The following is a 21,074-nucleotide window of genomic DNA, read 5'->3' as shown; positions in this document are numbered from 1 at the left end:
ATAGTCCTTCAGAATTAGTCTATTTAAATACAGCTTATTCTCATTATTTATCAACAGGTGGGTGAACGTGGCATTCTGGATGTGGTCCCTCCCCACCAACCCAGCCTCTGGGGACAAAAAAGAGACCCAGGTTCTGTTAAAAAACAGGAAACCGAGGCGTCGGAAGGGCCTATTTCAGGACTATACGGCTCAAGTCCAAGTACTACGCCTCCTACAGCTTCCACCCTCTTAGCCCAGAGCCACAGCCAGCGGGTGCCAGGGCTCCTGGCAACGGCACCCTTGGGTGATGCCAAGCTGCCATTCTCATACTGCCGCAAAAGCGTGGGCACTGGCGTCCTTCACGCCATAGACACACCCCAGTCCTTCTGGGGTTTCAGTCTCACAGACATCTTATAAAAAAGCCAATCAAAATTTTAAAATGGGGGCCGGACCAGTGCCTCAGGCGGTTTCCCAACACTTAAGGCTGCCAGTTCGAATCTCACATGGGCCAGTGGGCTCTCAACCACAAGGTTGCCGGTTCAACTCCTCGAGTCCTGCAAGGGATGGTGGGCAGCGCCCCCTGCAACTAAGATTGAACACAGCACCTTGAGCTGAGCTGCCTCCCAGATGGCTCAGTTGGTTGGAGCGCATCCTCTTAACCACAAGATTGCTGGTTCGACTCCCACAACGGATGGTGGGCTGTGCCCCCTGCAACTAGCAACGGCAACTGGACCTGGAGCTGAGCTGCGCCCTCCACAACTAAGACTGAAAGGACAACAACTTGACTTGGAAAAAAGGCCTGGAAGTACACACTGTTCCCCAATAAAGTCCTGTTCCCCTTCCCCAATAAAAAAAAAAAATCTTTAAAAAATTTTTTTTAAATGGTGGAAAATTAGAAAATAAGAATAAGCAATAAGTAAGAATAAATCAAAACCCCATCCTCCAGAAATTCCATGTTAATAATTTGGGGGTACATTCTAATTTATAAGATGCTTTTAACCTAATATACTGCGACCATCTCTCCCTGGTAATACATTTTCAGCTGTATCATTTTAAAGCCTTCAAAATATCTCACTGTATGCACTATGTCCTATAATCATATTTACATTTTATATTACGTCAGTACATATTTGTAAACTAAATAAATAACTTATTTAATCACCTATTTTGGCTTCTTGCTTTATTTAAAATTTTCAGCCATTCTGACAATGATGCAATGAATACCTTTGCGACTAAATCTTTTCACAGATCCTTCATTTTTTAGGATAAACCTTATGCGAAGAACTGCTGGGTCAAAAAGCACGTTGTTTTAAGGGCTGTTTATACATGTTGGCAAGTTCCTTCCAGGAAGATTTTCCCAATGTTTACTCTAACCAGCAGTGTTGGTGGTGGTGGGAGTGGGGAAGGGAAGGGACAGGGGCTCCCTTCCCTGAAAGCCTGGCCAACAGGAAGCAGCATGACTTTAAGAAACAGAACTACCTTTTTCACCCAACAGATGCTGCACACGGATTTGCAGCCGAGGATCTGACTTCAGTAGGCACCTCTCCACTTCACAGGAGTGTCTACCACACGCCTTTCTCTGTGTTGGACCAGCCAGTGCAAGGCCACCAGCTGACCGTGAAAATGATTTAGGACACAGTGCAAATACCCCAGCGATGGTAGCTGCTCTTGGGCTTCTGTGACCACCCAGGAAAATCCCCCGTGATCCCTGAGTCTCACCCCATACATACATAACGTGTATATTGCAAAGGACGTGAAGGACGCCCCCTAAGAGATGAGGGCTCCCCCAGAATTGGAGAAGAGATAGCATTTGCTTCTCTTCTTCAGATGTTGCTATTCTCAGGCTGAGCAACAGGATGTAGCACATAGTAACATATATTACCTTACACCATGTCGTAAGAAAACAATTGAAGGGTCTTTCCAGACATTCCTTCTAGTCTGTCTCAAGGGGGTTGGCCCACTATTACCGTAGATGCTGATGAAATGTTCTGATCACTTGATTTAGGACAACGTAACAACGGTGACGTGTGTATGCCGCAATTTCTTCCTGAGCTTGTTGAACTTGACCCTAAAGTATCTGAACTCTTAGACATTTTTCTCCTTTAAGAGCTAGGTGATTTTTCCCTAAAAGACTAATAGATGACCTTTATCTAGAATTCAGACCTTTATCTAGAAGATTAGGTATTCAGCACTGTGTTCCATATAATACTCATTTAATTCTCAGAATCATCCTAGGAGGGCAGGTACTACAACTATCCCCACTTTGCAGATGGGGCGACTGAGGCACACACAGCTCGAACAACCCAGGATATACAGCAAGTCAGTGGTGAAGTAAGATTTGACCCTGGTCAGTGGAACATGAGTCTGAACTTGAATCTCAACTTCAAAACCAGGTCTCCCTGGAGTTCATTTGATATAGACTAAGCATTAAGGTCTTAGTGATAAAAAAATTTAAAAGGTTTAAAAAACAACGGTTGATGAGAACCTACTATTTCACATATTCCTTTGAAAGAACAAAGCATGCGAAAATATGCCATTGGTAGAAAATATCCTTTCCAATATATTTTTGAGGGATAGCAGTCACAAAAACAGGACAGACCACATAATGCTGTTTATAGATATTTCTAAAGGAGGCAGAACTCATCTGTTCTGATAGAGACCAAATCCATGCCTGATTCTTAACAGGGAGATTAACTGCAGGGGTCCAAGGGGGCTTCCTGGGGGACAGAAATACACCGATAGGAGAGTGGGTTACACAGGTACATGCGGTTGTCAAAGCTGGTGGAACTGATCGCATACTCAAAACGTGTGAACACACTGTGTGCAAATGATATCAGGTTGGTGCAAAAGTAATTGTGGTTTCAAAGGTTAAAAATAATTGTCAAAAACACAATTACTTTTGCACCAACCTAATACCTTGAAATAAATTTTTTACAATGACTCTTCCTCCTCTTCACTAAATAGGACAATGATTTATCTCAATACTCTCAGAAAGATGGCTTCTGACTCTTTGGTTTATATTTGGAATTCTAGAATAAGGCATTCACATTTCTGGTAATGGCTTCTGCACACTCACGACAGCCTGCAGGTTAAAGCTTCTTGCAGTAAGTGGATTGCAGATCGGGTGGTCACTCCTGAGCTGGGGAAGCGTGGCCATCGGATGCGAAGGGGAAGACAGTGGACTGACCCTCAGACAGTGAGACCATTCTTGGACCAGGGAGATGAGGCGGGGAGCGGGGTTTTCCAGTACACACGGCCAAACCACGCTCGGAAGCACATCCCACCAACGCCACCAGCAGTGACACAGGCACCGCCCGACATGCGGGGTGCAGGGCCACCCTGGTTACACGACGGCTACGCCGTAGAACCTCAGCAGAAGCGCCGTGGGGAAAAGCCATGGTGCCGTGCAAGTTCACGTTCTGTGGCACCAGGGGCTCCCAGCAGATGAGGAGCTTGCTGGACAGTAAGTATCGGGGCTTTGAAAGGTCCCCCTCACACCAGTGTCAGAATGTGGGCCCCAGATCCTTCATTTAACACGCAGCCCAGCTGGCCATCACCGGGCTCTCAAACTCAACACCAGGCAACCCTCAAAAGATGCCTCCTTTTAAAGGGCCTAGTGACAGGAGCCGTTCCAGCAACAATTGGACCCACTCTCGTGCCTTGGGGCAGAGGATTTCACTGTAAATGTGCACGTTAAGAGTTGTTCCTTTTCCTCCTCGCCCTGCGCCCACAGGCTGGCTAAACGCCCTCCTGTTCTGCAGAGAGCCTGACGGGGTCAGCAGCGTGTCCGCAGAGGCTTGCAGGCCGCCTGCGAACGGAACACGTAGGGCAGCTCTTTGATGGCGGTTTCACTGCCAGATGAAAACCAGCCACGAGGGGAGCGCATTTCAGAGAGGAATGGCGGCCTGCGAAATTGGAGTAACAAGCAGGTGCGGCAACAGGGTGACCCACGCAGGAGGAAGGCGCCCACACTCCTAAATCAAAGCCAGCGGATGTGTCCCCCGGGATGTCATGCAGCCCCCCCCCCCCCCCTCAGCTCACCGATTTCCAAACCACACGTGCAGACCTTGGGACAGAGCCTTCTCCTCACTGTGCAAACCAGGGGGGTTAGGACGCTGTGATTAGGTCAGAATGTGTCACCTGCACCCTGGCCACCCGCAGGGGACAGACGAAACACCTGGTTTTCCATCTGCAGGGAATCACTAGACTTGTGGCCAAGTACCCCCACCGCTGGGCTCATCTTCCTGTCTCTGCCAGCTCTGGAGGCCGAGAGAAGTTTGTGTCACTTCCAGGCTCCCTGAGGCCCAAGGCAGCTGACCTCTGTCCACTGTCCTCATTTCCTGCATTGAGGTCGGCCACCCTGAAGGACAAGTTGGGATGAACACTCTGCTGGCTTTACCTGAGGTCCTTCCCTGCGGCCGACACGTGTGGTCAGGTGAAGGAACTGGCATAGGAAACGGTGTGTTAGCACTCAGACGAGGGCCGGCGAGGCTGACATGCCAACAGCGGCAACGGTGGCTGTCCTGTTCTGTGGCCGCACACCCACCCGCGAGGCCCCAGCAGCCATCTGACACTGCAGGCGGTCAGCTGGGAGCCGGGGAGAGTGAAAGCATCCCCCTGCCCCAGCTGCAGGGTCCTCACTGCCTTGGGCCTCCCGTGGCTCTGCCCGCCAAGCTCGCCCTGCCCAGTGCACACGGCAGGCTGGGTGGGGCAGAGGAAGAAGTGCCGCCTGGAGAATCAGGGGAGAAGGGTGCAGAGCTAAACCCCGAGTGTGCCCTTCAGACCTGCTATTCTCGTAGCAGAAGTGGCTGCAGGTTAAAGAGGGCTTTTTAAGGAGGATGGAAAATGCCTCTGGAGGCTGGAAGTGGCACAAACCCCTCTTGGTTCCCAGATGCCTTAGTGGGAAAGGTCTCTTGTAAGCCCAGTGACCGCTTAAGAAGCAGTGGCCTTCACATACTACGGCACAGTCATGGCTGTTACTACACACGGGGGCCTGTCAAGGGGCATTTTAAATCTTCTTCCACTTGCGAGACCTCACAGAACATTCAGCTCCTCTGGCCCATGCGGGTTTCCTCCTGGCCCTCAGTGCTCTGTCCTCAACAGAACCAGGACTGCACCCAATCCCTTAGCACGACCTTCCCGGTCACAGAGACACTCATCCCCCTGGCGTTTAGTTCACTGGAAAAGGGCGCTATGCTTCGTTACAGCTGAGTCCAGAGACAGGCACCCCTGCTGGATGCCGGTGGCAGTGTCACTTCTGTCACCTCTCCCAAGACTATCAGGGAAGCCCTTCCCTGGCAGCCATCTTCCCACATGGCACAGCCACTGGTTTCTGTTGTTCTTTGGGAAACAGAGTTGATCCCAGAGGATTAAAAGAATCTCACATACCCGTTGTCAAGATGGAACAGGATTGTTAAAAAACAAAACCAAAACGTCTGGAGACAGGAGTGTAATGGAAGACACAAGGATTTTAGAATCACAAGTACTTTTTATAACCAGCATAAGGAGATGAGACAGAAAATGACATCGTATCCCTTGCTTTCCTGATGCCAAAGCTAGTTTTTATTAAGATTTTAAGCAATTTTGTGTTCGTTTATATTTTTGCTTCAGGCTTTTTTTTTTTTTTTTAAATAGCTGCGTGGGGTCCACTGTTCCCACTAGCTTAGAGCAGTGTTGATAGAACCTGGACCCGCCTGCAGGCCCACAACCCCAGGGACACTGCTTCGCACCCGAGCCTCAGGATGCCCCTGCCTCGCAGTTCTCGATGCTGCCTTCCGGGCTCTAACAGCACCAAGGAGCTGGTGCATCGATCTTTCCATGTGATGTCGTGTCCCATTTCTGAGGACCAAGGTCCCCTCTATTGCGCGTGGAGCCTGCCACTGGATTGAGACCCCACGGAGCCTTTAGCCAACAACTTCCTTCCTCATCAATCATGTCTCATGGCTCAAACTTCAGTTTTGAGGGAAACACAATCTCTCAAATACTTACTGAGCACCTACTATGGTTCCTCTGGAACTTTATGAAATATGTCATTATTCTTGGTTTCATTTAATACATTTAGAAAGCTAGACTTTGGCATTCCAGAGTGAAAACATATGTATCTTTGTCAGGTTGTCCATTCCGTGGACTCGGAAGCAATCTCCCGGGGAAGTTCCTGGCTTCCTGGAGGCCTCCGCGGGAGTGGTTTACAGGGTGTCAGAGGTCTGCAGGACAGCGGTCCTGCTCGCTCGGCAGCGGCGTAAGTTTGGGTTTTGGCCCCCTCCTCAGCAGGGGTTCTGCTGCTATTTTGGCAAAGCTATTCTCCCTTTCAAAGGCGTGTTTAGCACCCCAGGCCTCCAGGACTAAATGCCAGTCGTACCCTCTGCCCCACGGTCATTTTCAAATGCTCCCTGAGCTGAAAACCAGTGCAGGTGTGAGAAGGCCTGGCACAAGGGGCGAGCCACCCGCAGGTCCAACTCCATGCTTATCAGCCATGCAGTCACCTTCCCTGAGGCGCCTCTGGATGATGAGTTTGCTGGCTACTTAGGCTGGTCCGAGGCACTGGGTTACGCTACAGGCAAGCATGTCTCCTGTCTGGGTGTCCTCGTCTCTGGTTTAAACAGTTATCTCCTAATTTCCTTAAGGTCATCGGGATTGGTGTGAAAGCAGGGCAGCCCTTGAGGAGAAAGTCATCTGCAAGTCATCATGAATACGTCTTCATTCTCCAGGGTCATTTGTCTGAGACCATGCACATGAGAGATGCTTTCTGTCTGAGTGGGTCCCTAAGTCTGAGTGATGTGTGCTCCAGGTAACGTCTGTCTTCTGGACCCCAGGCTGACGAAATTTTGTATTAGTTACAAATGACATTTAATTATTTGAAGCTTTAATGGAGTTGCTACTGCTGTCCCCACTCTCTGGGGCCCCAAGCAATTTCTCAGAGAAACAGGGACTTTGCAGCAAGGGGGAAGGCTGGCTTTGGATGGTGTGCCCCAAGCCCAGAGATCCCGCTCCAAAGCCACAACTGGGGAGGCAAGGCGGGGCCCTGGCTGGCCGGGCTGCTTTACCACCTGTTGACACTGCTGGGCATGACTGTGTGCGCCTTCTACCTTTATGAGCACACAACCAAACCATCAGGATTCTACGACTGAAATTACCCTTTTGTCCTGCTGGTCATTTAAAGGCCTTGCCATCTGCCAGGGGCCTATAGAAGAACAGTAAACATCACCTGGGTACTTGTCTTCCCCCAGGCCCCCCCGCTTGGGGGTCGTGACGGTGTTATGCCTCTGGACCCCTTTGGCTGCCTCCTAGGAGGGCTGTGCAGCCAGCAAGACGGGCTGTACTCTGGCTCCTGCACGCACAGACTGAGTTTCTCGGGCCAGTTTCCTTCTCTGTCAAGGTGGGGAATGACGTTGGTCTGTCCTGTGGCTTCCAAGAAGCCCTGGCTGTCGTGCTGGGACGCTCACGGGTTCCTTGAGGGTCCTCAGTGTCGGGCGTGATTATCAGTCCTTCAGACTCACTCAGTGGAGACACGAGGCACCATCTTCTACCGGGCCTCACTCTCACAAGGTCTGTCCCCTCCAGAGCAGTTGTGGCTACAGCGCAAATCCTGCTCAGGACATCACGCTGGACAGACTTCTCCACTGGCTGCCCGTGCACGCGAGGACCCCATTCACTCAGCGTGCTGGCAGGGCTCACTCTTGTAGCGCGTATGACACTTCATTCCTTCTCGTGTCTGAGTAATATTCCACTGTATGGCGAGCCACGCTGCGTTTATCCATTTTCATTTGGTGGACCTTTGGTTTGTTTTCACTTTTTGGCTGTTATGAATAACGCTGCTGTGAACATGTACAAATTTTTGTGTGGACATAGTAACGTTTTCATTTCTCTTAGGTATGTACTTAGAAGAATTTCTGGGCCATATGCTAACTCTACGTCTAACTTTTAGAGGAACCGCTGGCATTTTCCAGAGTGGCTGTGTCATTTAATGTTCTCACTGGAAGTACACGAGGGTGCCAGTGTTTCCACATTGGTACCAACACCTGCCACTGTCTTTCTTTATTTTTATACCCATCCTAACACGTTTGATTGACATTTTCCCTAATAAGTAATATGTTTGGTATCTTTTCATGTGCTCGTCGGCTATTTGTAAATCTTGAGAAAAATGTCTGTTTAGATTCCTTGCACATTTTAAAATTGAGTTATTTGTCTTCTATTGCTGAGTTGTACACATTGAAAATATATTCTGGCTACTAACCTACTAGATATGCGGTTTTCAAATATTTTCACTCATTCTGTGTGTCTTTTTACTTTCTTGATACTGTCCTTTGAAGCACTAAAATTTCTAACTTTGATGAAGTACAATTTATCTATTTTTTCTGTTGCTTGTGCTTTAGCTATCATCAAGATTTATCTCTCTGTTTTCTTCTAAAAGTTTCATTGTTTCAGTTTTTATATTTAGGTCTTTGATTCACTTGGAGTTAACTTTTGTATATGGCATGGTATACAAAAGGGGTCTACCTTCATGATATCCAGTTGTTCTAGCACCACTTGTTGAAAAGACTATTCTTTCCCCACTGACTTGTCTTAGCATCTCCGTTGAAAATCAATTAACCCTAGATGTACGGGCTTACTTTAGGACTGTCAATTCTATTCCACTGATTTATAAGTCTGTTCTTAGGCCAGTACCACAGTCTCGGATTACCGTAGTTTTCCAATAAGTTTTGAAATCAGGATGTATGAGTCCTCCAATTTTGTTATTTTTCTTTAAGATTGTTTTGCCTAGCTGAGGGGCCTCTTGAATGTCTATATAAATGGAGAATCGGCTTGTCCATTTCTGCAAAAAAAGCCACTGCATTTGTGATTTTGAAAGGGATTGTGTTGAATCTATACATCAATTTGTGGAGTTTTACTATCTTAACAATTTTAAGGCTTCCAATCCATGAACACAGATGTCTTGCCAATTATTTAGGTCTGTCATTTCTTTCAGTGATGCTTTGTGGTTTTCAGTATACAGCTTAAATTTATTTCTCAGCATATTATTCTTTCTGATGCTCTTATAATTGAAATTGTGTCCTTAGTTTTATTTAGAATTGTCCACTGATCATGTAGAGAAGCACAACTGAGTTTTGTATATTGACCCTGTACCTTTCCACCTTGGTGAACTCATTTATTAGCTCTAATAGTTTATTGTGGATTCCTTCAGATTTTCTATATACAAAAAATATCGTCTGCAAATAGTTTTACCTCTTCCTTTTTAATCTGGATGCCTTTGGTTTCTTTTTCTTGCCTAACTCCCTAGCTTGAACCAACACTGAACAAAAGTGGTGACAGTGGACATCCTGGTCTTATTCCTGCTCTTAGGAAGAATGCTTTTAGTGCTTTCCCATTAAGTATGATGTCAGCGGTGGGTCTCTCATAGATGCCCTTTACCAGGGTGAGGTAGTGCCCTTTTATTCCTGGTTTGCTGAGTGTTTGTACCAGGAAAAGGTACAGATTTTCGCCAAATGTATCTCCTGCATCTTGAGATGATTATGTAGCTTTTGTCTTTTATTCTATGAATGTGTTATATGACATTGATTGATTTTTGTGTATTGAACCAACCTTGCATTCCCGGGAAAAATGACATTCGATCATAATGTATAATCATCTTACTGGGGCCAGACACCGAGATATTCTATGGGTTGGAGCACTTGCTGGGATGGTGCACTGGAGATGCCAGGCCACACCAAAGTCAGTAAAGAAAGAGGGCACATACCTGATTTCTCAAGAAATCAGGAATAAGTTCAAGGATTTGGGCTAAGACAGGGAGGGGGACTCCAGGAAGGATTGTGGATATTTGTTTATACTACTTGGTGCAGACCAGTGCTTCCCAAACTTTAATGTGCATAAGAGTCACGTAGAGAAGTTATAACTCATCACTGGGCCCCACCCCGGGGATACTGACTGGGTCGGCTTGGTGTGGGGCCTGAGAATGTAAATTTCTAGGTGATGCTTAATAAACTACTCTACAGATACCAAGCACAACACACATAACTCTTGTATGTCAACAGACCCTCCCTAGAACTTGAGAGGGCATGGGCCACTTGTTTCTCTCACTGACAGCATATAGGACCCAGGTACAAAGCTGATTGCATTTTCCAGATAAAAAGGATCCCAGAAAACTTCATAAAGTTTTCTTTTAGCATTAAATCTACATGATTAACTGGGTGGAAATAACGGCTAGTCTCATCTTACAAATAAGAAAATGCCCTGGTTTTTAAAAAATTAAAATTGCAGAAGATGCTGGCCATGCAACTGAAGCAGAAATCCTCTGGCCCAGCTCCACATGTCATCAGGCAAGTAATGCTAAGTGCGAGGCTGTCTGAAATACACACTGAACGTTTTCAACTGGCAGTGCTGGGTCAGGGACATGCCCAGAGGGCAGGTCAGGTGGGAGCACGTGGTTACACGGAAAGCTAGGGCTCGAACCCCAAGCCTATGTCGGCCAGATAGTTAGAGGTCTCAGCACTGTTTTCCACGAAGCTCTTAAGATCAACTACAGAGAATTAAGACTTTGGAATCATGACTGTGTGACTTACCACATCAGGTTTGCCACATGAACGCAAATTAAAATGCATGATGCTTTATTACTCTTATTTAAGTTACCATAATTGAGGCTACTAGATTTTGTAAGTGGAAAAATGTTGTAGTTATGTTATCATACATAATAAATTTATACTAGTTTTACACACACACACACACACACACAATGGTTAACAACAGTATGAGCTGGGGCCACGGGGAGGAGAAGGACAGGACACTGGCAAACACAACGGCATCGCTAGATGCTACAACGGACCACTGGGTTTGGCCACATGACGTGGGACATGACAAGCAAAGGAGCAGAAGGACCCAGGATGGGTGTTAGGAGTCGGATCCAGGGTTGAAGTGATCTGTTCCATTGTCCCGTGTGACCCTGGACAAATGACTCAAGGACCCGAACTGCACATTCTTCATCTAAAAACTGGGGATCATCCCGTGTCACCGGATGGCTCCATGCTAAGGAGAAGCACACGGTGCACTGTGAACCCTGGACGCAGGTTTGTTTCTGTCTCCATTATTAGGAAGAAGAAAGCAGAACAGGTCCTCAGAAGAGAGAAAGTTTCTAGGGCAAAATGATCAAAACACCACCGAAAGCAATGACCCTTTGGAAATGCTCTTCTGTCGGAGGGCTCAAAACAGGCAGCTATCTTCGAGAGTATTTATAGGTCCATGTTTGGAATGTCTTCCACGATATGTAATTCAAGTCTAAACAGTTTCACCTATACGTTATATTCCTTTACAGATGCTCACAAATGGACAGAGGCTTACACGTGGTCAGGGCACCTAGAAGACAGCTGATGCTTGCTGGTGACTTGCATTTTCATCTACCAGTGACAATACAATTTCTTAAAAAACAACAAATAAAACAACTCCTTAAGTGTCTCCATGGCTACATTTCAGAGAGTAAATGATCAGGATTTTCAACCCACGACAGACCCCTGGTCGCAAAGCTGGCTCCCAGTACACATTTGGTCTCCTGCAAGATCAAATAAGTACCTGGGGTCTGTGTGCAGCAGGAGGCCGTAATGAACTGACAGCATATTTGTCCATCTGGTTCAAAGGCAAACGGACGGTGCGGTTATCCTTTAAAAAGTGATCCCATTTTGCTCGACCTTAGGGAGAATCTTCTTAAATTCGCCTTTCTTATGATTAGAGCTGGTCTACGCTGAGCGCTTCTTCGGAGAGCAGTGCGGCTGAGCATGGAATCCCGCCAAGCTCCCTGGCCATGGCTGACTAGATGAATTGCTGTATCTGTTGTCAGCTGTAATCTATAGGTATTATTTTTGAGGCAGTGTTAATGCACTTGCACTTCTCATTTGTACATTTTCCTAATTGGCTTAATATTTATAGTGGAATATTTCTGATCTGGGCTCAGAGCTCTGGTAAACTAGAGCACATTTAGCAATGTGCTAATGAGGACCACTCAGTCACGAAGGGTCCCTAAGTGAGCTGTGGCTCTTGGAGTCTGATTCCAAGCCGGCCTGCTCCGAGGAATCACTAAAATATCTTAAGTAAAACCCACGGTCCCCAAGCAGCTGTTGCATTTGCAGAGCCGTGGCCGCATAAACTTTACTGGCAGTAAATGTCAGTTCTGCACACAGACTGGCGTGCCTGCAAATCCCCGGCTCCTTGGCGCCTGCCACTGTCACCCCTTGCTCAGGACATCGTCTCTGCCTAGCTGGGAGACCAGGAGGCTGGGCCCGCTCTGCAGGCACAGGCCGGGGCAGGCCCGCTGACGGGCGCATCACGATGACAGAAATTCACTCTGAGTTGCAATTAGTGGCACTGTCATTTTCGGGGGCTCCTGCCAATTAATTAAGCCTGTCAAACAGGGAAACCACAGTGCTCACATGATAATTTATATTAGAAGAGACGAGCCTCACGGAGCACAGCGGCTTCTCCACTAACAGAATACTCCCTCAGAGCACTGGAATAAATAAGAGAAACTAAATAAAACAACACAACAAAAAAAGTGCGTGGGGGTGGGGGCGGTGTGCGGGGGAGAAGACAGTGAAGCTGCCCTTGTTATGGCTGTAACTCTGATCGCAGGAGTAGAAGACAGGCTGATTAAAACTCCAAACGAGCCCCCAGCTCCCTGAACCCTCGGCGTCCGTCCGGGATGATAGAATCAGAGGAGTTTATTCATACCATTAAGCCCCAGAGAACTTAATTGAAAGGAGAGCACAGCCCGGACCTTGACAAGCGGGAGGTCACAGTAATCGCTGCCGGACATACTTAACATTAAGATAATCAGGCCATTAATTACCCTTTGGATCATTAAATCAGCCAGTTGCAAAATGAAATTTCTGCCTCTATTACTCACTTGAGAGACCACAGGGGTGGCCTTTAATTTATCAGGGAGCTTGAGATACAAAGGCTGGGGCTGGGGGAGGGCAGGCGGGGAGGGGGACACGCGGTGGCGGTGACGCAGGGCAGGGCATCCATCGGCCATGCTCGGTGATCGTGGCAAATTAACTAGGTAAGATAACCTCCGCTTCCAAAGGCAGGAGCTGGGGGTATGTAAATAGATGAGGGCAGGCAGGGAGACCAGAGTCTGCACACCACTTAGGAGGATAATAAAGGAAATCATCCTTGATTATCAGTGCTAATTTGGACACTGCCGGTAGCTTGTTATGCGTGTTCTGAGTAGCATTTAATTAATTCAATTGCTTGTTAATGAGGGAAGTGACATGTGGGGAGCAGATGCCACCCAACTGCAGATGGGTTCTGGTCATCACTGCAAAGTCCTTTTTTTTTTCCTTCTATTTCTCCCCCTGCCCATTTTCTTTTCTTTCCTTTCTTTCTTTTTTTTTTAAAGAAAGAAAATAGGAGAAGGTTTCAAGCATAGAGGAGCACTCAAAAGAGACAAAACACTGACCTCGGCGGGCCAAGAACTGTTGAAAAATAATAAGATGAGACAGTCCTACGGCGGTGGGTACCTGTGCTCCCTGAGGCCCATCTGGAACAGGGCGTCTCTATGCCAGAAATTTGAGCCTGAGATTACTATTTTGTGATCTTATGATCAAACCCAACGAGACAAAGACATGGCCAAGTGGTACTGCTTTTAATATCTCAGAGTTAGCGGTGGGGCTCCAATTATTTTCAGTTTGGATCCATTTCCCCTTTATCAATACCTCCCTGTGCATAAATAAGATGAAAGTGGCATTGCAGAATCAAAAAGAGCCGGAACTCGGATCACGGGGCGGGCGGACTTGGCCCGTCTGGAAGTGTCCAGCCGGTCTCTCCCACGCAGATTTCTGGCGTCCGGCCCCAAGTCTTCCTCCCGAAGTGACATCTTTTTATAAGTTAAAGGCGAGAGGGGAGTTTAGGTGCGCAGGCGAACTGACAAACAGTGACAGGAAGAGAAAGGATGCTGAAAGAGGGACAAGTGTGTATGCTAAAGCAGACTCCACGTGGGAAGGGGTGACTTCAGCTGGGCTTAGCGCTTCTCTCAAGGGCTCTTCGTGGAACACAGACCTCCCCTTCCAGGCTCTTTGGATTTCCTAGACTAACTCGGCAGACTCCCAAACCACCATGTAAATAAGCTGTCTGCGCTCACATGCCCTAGCAGCTGGTCCCTGCAGAACTGCATGGGCCCAACGCCCGGACACCGGACACCGAGACACAAAGATGGGAGGGAGATGAAGGGGGAAACGCAGCAGAGGGCTCTGTGCTCGGTTCTGGCAGGGAGTGATTTTCACCGCAGTCGATCCTAACCGCTCCTAAGTGAACCGGGGCTGAGAGTAAAGGACGACCCGCCATCGGCATGCAGATCGGCCCCTCAAGCCCCCCTGCGTGGCCGCGGGTGAGCGGCTGTTCACGTAGGTTTGCTGTGCGCAGGAAATGTCCAAGTCCCAATCTTAGTCAGACACACGAGGAATTCCGAGGCCCCGAGGTGGCAACAGCACCTGACAGGTGTATTCCAAGCTAACCAGTTCTATCACCTACTCATTTGTTCATTCATTCACGCAAGAAGCAGGCACTTGACTGTTTTAATATCTTGACCTCTGAGCTTATTATTCTTTCATTTGAAAGGGTCACTGAGGAGCTTGGTGACTTCTCCCTTGGGTCACAATGTGTGTCGTCACACTGGAACCAGAGCCGTGCTTGGCTGCTCCTGACCCCAGTGTCCACATGTGTACAACACACTGTACAGTGTCAAACACAAACTCACAGGCGGTGCCCTCAGGCCCAGCAAACGGCCCCTCCGCAAGCCCCTAAATTCTAGCCAATTCTGTCTGCTGTTAGTACCTCTACCCCACGTCAGCACCCCCATTTAAAGTCAGTATTTTAAGCGTGTGCTTAAATGGTATCAACGGCAATTAGAACGGGGAACTCTGATTCCACCCCAGATGTGGTTAATTGTTATAGCATCGATCTCTCGTACACGCTCCTTTCTCCAAATTAAACCTCCATTACAGACGGGGGAGGTAAGGGCAGCCTCTCCCCTCCTGTGACAATACATTTAATATCGAATGCACTGGAAAAAATGGCAGTTGTTGCAGAATCCATCCAAAAAGATTTTTTTTTCTTCCTGGGAGTAATTAAAAGATGCTTTTCTTGACTAATGATGGCCGGTTTCGGAATGGGAAGTCAATACGGCTCTGCCGCCGTCAGCTTCGATTGATCACAATACTGGTCAAGTTTGAACGGCAGTTCTCAGGGTGGCTGAGCACGGCTGGAACCAATTATGAGCCGTCCGAGCTGCCCTAATCAGGGAGTGGGGACAACAAGCCGAAAGCCAGCCAGCTGGGCAGAGGCGCCTGCTCTCCTAACTCGCCCGCAGGTCTGGGTGACTCCAGTGGGCAGCCGTTTCTGAGGTTGTTTCTCTGGAGAAGGATCTGCCTTGTTCCACGTCCCCATGGTGCTGGTGTGTGCGTGTGTGTGTGTGTGTGTGTGTGTAACAACACATTTCTAATTATATTTCACGGTCAGAATGAATTTTCTAAGCAAGATGGAATGGACTAGAGCATCTCAGGAACACAGCTGGGCCCTTTTTCAGAGAATTAGACTGCATATGTTGCACTTGACTTTTCCTTGGACAGAGATATACATTTATTAAAACATTTCTTTTTAGTATTACCTTAGGGCCACGTTACAAGAACCCTCCAGCTGCTTCTACCAACAATGACAGGTTTTGCAGAGACCAAAGTGGGGTGGGTGGGAGGGGATGTCTTTCCTTCTGATCCTGACTAGACATGCGTTCTCACACCCCACACGGAAGTCCACATGGGAATGCTAGCCCCCACCTTGAGTTTTTCATTTCTATTTGAGGAAACTGCAGAGGTAGTAAAGGTGGCCGGTGTCTGAGTTACTGTATGATTCCACTATGACCCATGTTGGTTTTTATTTTTTCACAGTGTATCTAAGGTTGGCATATGTGCCACCAGGACCACAGCCTTCCGACGGGTTGTCTCCACCCCTTCCAAGGATGCCGCTAGCTGCCTTCGGACCTCCTGCCACACGCAGAACATACGCGAACACGTAAACGGATCCAACAACCCCCCCACACCCCACCCCCAGCGTTGCTGTTATATCACCACCCCGGCGTCTCAGGGGCTCTCCCAGCCTCGGCTCTGGTTTGGCCCCACCGACCCCACTTCTGATTTACTCGAGGGAATAGCCCTATGGGTGACCGCCCCTCTGACGTCCACACTTACCCCCAAGGCTCCACACGCCTGTCCTTGCCCAGGGCACTCCCGGCCTCCAGCACATGCCCCAGCCCCTTAGGCCTGGAAATCGCCCCAGATTTCAAAGTTCAGCTCAGCTGTCATCTCTCCATTGAAAGTTCCCTGGAGCACAGTGGTGGTGAGAACCCCTCCATCGTGGGATTTCTCCCCAGTCCTGTGCCCTCAGCTGGCCCTGAGACCATCCACCAACCAATGCAGGGGTATAATTATCCTATTCTGTGAGAGGGCACTCAATGAATATTGGCTGAATTTAAGTAAAAACAGAACTTCCTGGGAGAATTCGTTAAAGGTACAGAGTGGTATTCAATTCTCAGGCGGGTTTATCTCCTTAGAGAGGGACGGATTTCAGAAGCTCCACAGCTACCTCTGGAATCACCAGGTTGACCACACCCCTCCCCATCACCTTGGAGAGGAATTACAACTCGGCACCGCTCTTTAGGGAAGTATGTGTGACCGAAGGCTCGGTGGGGATTAACGGCAGTCACTCCATTTATGTAAAAGGAAGATTGAAATGGCTGTGAACTATAGAGATGGCATGTGTATAACACTAGATGGGAGACAACGTCACACACTCAAGAGCAAATGAGAAGTGAAGCACATCTATACACAGTCTTCACTTAGGAATGAGGAGAACACGAATACAAAATATTTACCAGTTAAAACATTAACCTATATCTTTCTAAAAGAAAACAAGTAAAATGCACCTAAGCCATCAAAAAAAAAAAAAAAAAAAAAAGAAGAGAGAGAAAGAAAGAAAAAACTAACCCACAACTTTGTTTCCAATCATTCTAAATGCTCCTAATTAGGACAGATGAAAAAATTAATTTTTCTAATTCATGATGCTAACAATGGTACATATGCTCCTTTTACACATAAACAGGAAAGTGCATGAAGTTCATTTTTCCAACTTATTTTAATTTTCTGCACTCATACACAATCCAATTTCTACTCGTTTTTCATTTGCAGACCTAAATATCCTCCAGGGAAACTATATCTATGAAAAAATGTTTATTAAAACACGAATCAATCTTTTAAGAATGTCGCTCATTGGTGGCCTGGCTGATTTCTATGTCAGTGTTAAACATATCGAGATAAATAATTTTTAAAAGTGTATCAGTTCTTCAGTTTGTAAGGGAAGTTGCCCACATTTACACCACATGCTACGTACAACTCGCATACTAACAAACCCGTCGCTGTAAACAGATACGCTTTGGGCACCTTCCCTGCGTCCCGCCTCGCTCTGCCCCCACAGAATATCTAACGTGAAGAGCGGGACTAATAACATACCAACTTCCTTCTCTAAAGTGAACCGAAGGTGGCACCACAAATTCATTTTTCAGGGCTGAGGAAACAGAGTCCACCCACGGTCAGCACTTAACACCACTTAGCGGGACAAACCCGTTTCTTATCCTTCACGCGCGGCCCAACCACAGGCTGTGCTTGGACTTCTCCTTCTCTGACCACCAGCAACACCCATCAGAGAAATTTAAAGAGTTTTCAAGTTGGGAGGCCTCCTCTCCCTTCATTTCTCCACACACCTGAGACGGGAATGAGGAAAGGGAACCCCACAACTACTTCAGACGTGGGAGATGCAACCCCAGAAGCCCCTTCCTCCAATACCGCAGAGCCGGAGCGGTCCTGCCTGCTGCTGGAAACAGGCCTCCCCAGAAGGCCTGCCATTTCCTCACCTCTCAGGTACATTAAATATGTATGTGTACTCAAACACGGTTTATAATAGCTGTAAATGAAAAATGGGAAACTAAATGGCCTCAAAATAAATGCGTTTTTTACACTGGGTAACAATTAACAGTAATGAGGAGTCACCATACATTATGCCACACTTGGCTGATTAAGTGTTTAGAAAATAAAGTATATTCTGTTTCCATAAACACTCATTTTGTATGTGTGTGCGCGAGCCAACTGAGGAGATGCTTATCAAAGATGTAAGAATGACAAAATTAAAGAATCAAAAATTCATAATTGGTGTTAACAGCACAGCTTATGCCTATTAGAAATGTATTAATTAAAGTGATATATTCATAAGGTTATAAGCTTAATACGTTTCTAAGAGGGAGAGAGGAATCCCCAAGGTGTAGAACAAACATAAAAATGAAAGAGCTTGAATTAGCCACGTCTGCTGAAGACCAATTTTAAATACAGGCATCTCCACGCTGGTCTAATTAGCACTCCTACAGGTTGCCAGGGCAGTTGCAATTGTGGCTGCCATTAAGGTCATTTCCAGTTGTCCGTTGGCAAGATGCCCCGTAGCCACCCCCTTCCCACGTCCCTACCTTGTGGAGTCCAGTGAAGGCTTCGTCCGCCCCTGGCTGTTCTCTTCCCAGACGCTGTTGGCCAGCTCGTTCCCAATGGACGACATCACCTTGATGAGCTCGACGGGCCAGTCGTCTAGGTCCAGAGACCGGACTCGGGAAAGGTGGGTGCCAAGATTCCGGTGGATCCCTGAGCACTCGATGCACATGAGGGCGCCCAAGTTCAAACTGGCCCAGTTCGGATCTGTGGGAAGAGGGACAGGCGCCACGTGAGGTCACATCACCCTTGCTCACCCCCTGCGCTTAGGGTCTTAGCAACAAAACAGCCCGTCAGTGAGACTGCACCGACTCCCTCCCTAGAATCACACGGCTCGAAAGCACATCCCTGCCAGTACTTGGTACTGGCTTAGGGGTCTCAAAAGATTGGACATGCTGGTGGCAACTCTTAAACACCTGGCTTTGGATAAAGCCTTGGAACTTCCTACACTTTCCGATATTTTCACAGCAGTATTCCCCTCGAGGCCAGATGCACATGAAAAAAATCCATGCGTGATTTGGTGTCCACTGTGGTGGCAGCTGATAGAGGGAACGGTGTGCTGACAGGGATGGTGACGGACAGCTGGTCATTCCCAAAACTAGAATGTCCCTCACAACTGCCTCTGCAACCATGGCACACCCAAGTTGTCAACAGTCACATGATGGGCGTGTTTGCAAATTTCAGAGATGAAAGAGAGGCACACTAGGATGAAAAAATATGATTTTCAGTGACTTTACGGGTACCCACTGAAAGAACTGCCCGTTTTCCATTCTCCACGGTGACAAGATGGCGGGCACAGCCAGTCCTTTGCTGAGGTCACTACCCAGCTCCATCACTCAGCCCTGACTCAGAGTGAATGGCAACATGCTTTTCTGATACTGGCCCACAGTGGATCACTCCCTGTGTGACACGGGCTCACATCACAAGACTGAGTACTCGGGCCCGGGGCTGGCTCCGTGCTGGAATCTACAGCAGATCTGTGGAGATGCGGCTGGCCTTGACAGTCAATGGCTTTCTCATCATTTAGGAACAATCGATGTTTACTTGAGGTGCACTTGAAGAGTCCACAATAACAACAAAAACCCAGGCAGCTGACATCATATTTATTTCGAGTCATTCTCTAGATGACAAATGACCAGGAATGGCTGCACGCTAATTCATCAGAAATCAGCCAGCCATTTATTTAATGTCTAAGTGGCACTCAGGAAGGTGGTGACAGAGGCCATGGGGAATACACGTGAAGTCTGTGACCTCAGAGACATTCCAATTGGGAAGAGAAAACAAATGCCCCAAATAATAGTAAGTTTTAAAAAATGAGTGAGGAAATGCAGACTAAACATTGAAGAGTACAGCCAAAAGAATAAACGCACAGGCTGCATGGGGGAGGGTTTGGCCCGGGCCTTGTGGGGTGTTTAGGGAAGGCGGTGGCGTGGCGAACAGTCTGCGGAAACTCAGCATCCCCCCACCCCCGGCTCTCACCTTGTCTCCACTCCCCTTCACGGCCCAACTTCTAACTGGTTGCCTCTGCTTCTGTGCCTCCCAAACGTTGCAACCTGGCCTCCATCCCCACCCGTCTCGAACAGGGCAGGCAGAGTCACCAGCCACCACTGTGGGCAAAACTCAAAGGACCCTGTTTGGCCACCATGTCACTTACTTCTGATACTTCTGACAACACTGCCTTCTGATGCCTTTTTGGTCAAGACGCTCCCTGGAATTTTCTCCCACCTTGATTTCCTTCCCAGCTTTCCCACCTGAATCTGCCCCTTACCTCAGGGGGTCTTGCAGGTGTCTCTTCTACCTAGTATGTTCTCTGCCAGGCAAACTCAACCCAACCCAGGGCCTTGCTAACCACCCAATGCTATCAACCACCCACAAATGTCCTCCACCGGCTCCTCTCCAGGGCCCACATGTAGCTACCACTGCACATTTCCGTTTGGATATCTTGGCAGGTACCTCCCATCATCTTGCACCCTGTAAGTGTCGTCTCCCAAAAGGGACCTTTCTGCTGCAGCAAACGGCTCCGGCATGCACCGTTATTCTGTCAGGATCCTGGGAGCCCACCCTGATTCTTCCATCATTCCTCCAGGCAATCAGCAAGTCTTCAGTCTCTCTCAAATCCCCCCCTTCTCGTTCCCAGCCCTCCTGGTTCCCACCGTGCCCACCTGGTCCATGCCACTGTCACAACGCGGGGTGCCCCAGCCTGTCTGCGGCCTCACCTTCCACTTCCTGCAGCCCACACTCCACACATCCGCCAGGGGTCTACACGGAGAGTCCTATCCTGTGGCAGCCCCAGGGACTCAAAACCTGCCGGGGGCTGCCATGTGCCATTGCGACCAAGCCCAGCATCTCTATCAGCAGGACCGGACGCTGGAGTGAGAACCCCGGGGCCTCAAAGCTCTGAATAGTCTCCTGCCTGCATCTCCGGCATCAGGCCCCTCACTTGCCAGCGTCGTGACTCCCAGGCTCTCCCCAGCGGGAGGCCCTGGGCTTGGTCCCCAGGGCTGACAGCCGAGAGTATCACTGCACTTTCCTGAGGCA

General features: G+C 48.2%; 1 protein-coding gene across 15 annotated transcripts in view; it reads right to left on the bottom strand.

Moving 5' to 3' along the window:
• AGAP1 (ArfGAP with GTPase domain, ankyrin repeat and PH domain 1) overlaps positions 1 to 21,074 on the bottom strand; it is a 513,425-nt gene that overhangs the window by 43,839 nt on the left and 448,512 nt on the right. For all 15 annotated transcript variants that reach the window (XM_074315517.1, XM_074315523.1, XM_074315532.1 and 12 more), the window contains one exon: positions 18,521 to 18,743. In XM_074315517.1, the coding sequence (XP_074171618.1) occupies positions 18,521 to 18,743 (223 nt within the window). The remainder of the gene's footprint in view (positions 1 to 18,520; positions 18,744 to 21,074) is intronic.

The sequence above is a fragment of the Rhinolophus sinicus genome, linkage group LG01 (assembly GCF_036562045.2).
Source record: "Rhinolophus sinicus isolate RSC01 linkage group LG01, ASM3656204v1, whole genome shotgun sequence".
NCBI classification, from domain to species: Eukaryota; Metazoa; Chordata; class Mammalia; order Chiroptera; family Rhinolophidae; genus Rhinolophus; species Rhinolophus sinicus.
Note: the sequence above shows the minus strand (reverse complement) of the source record. Positions and strands in the feature narration are given on the sequence as shown.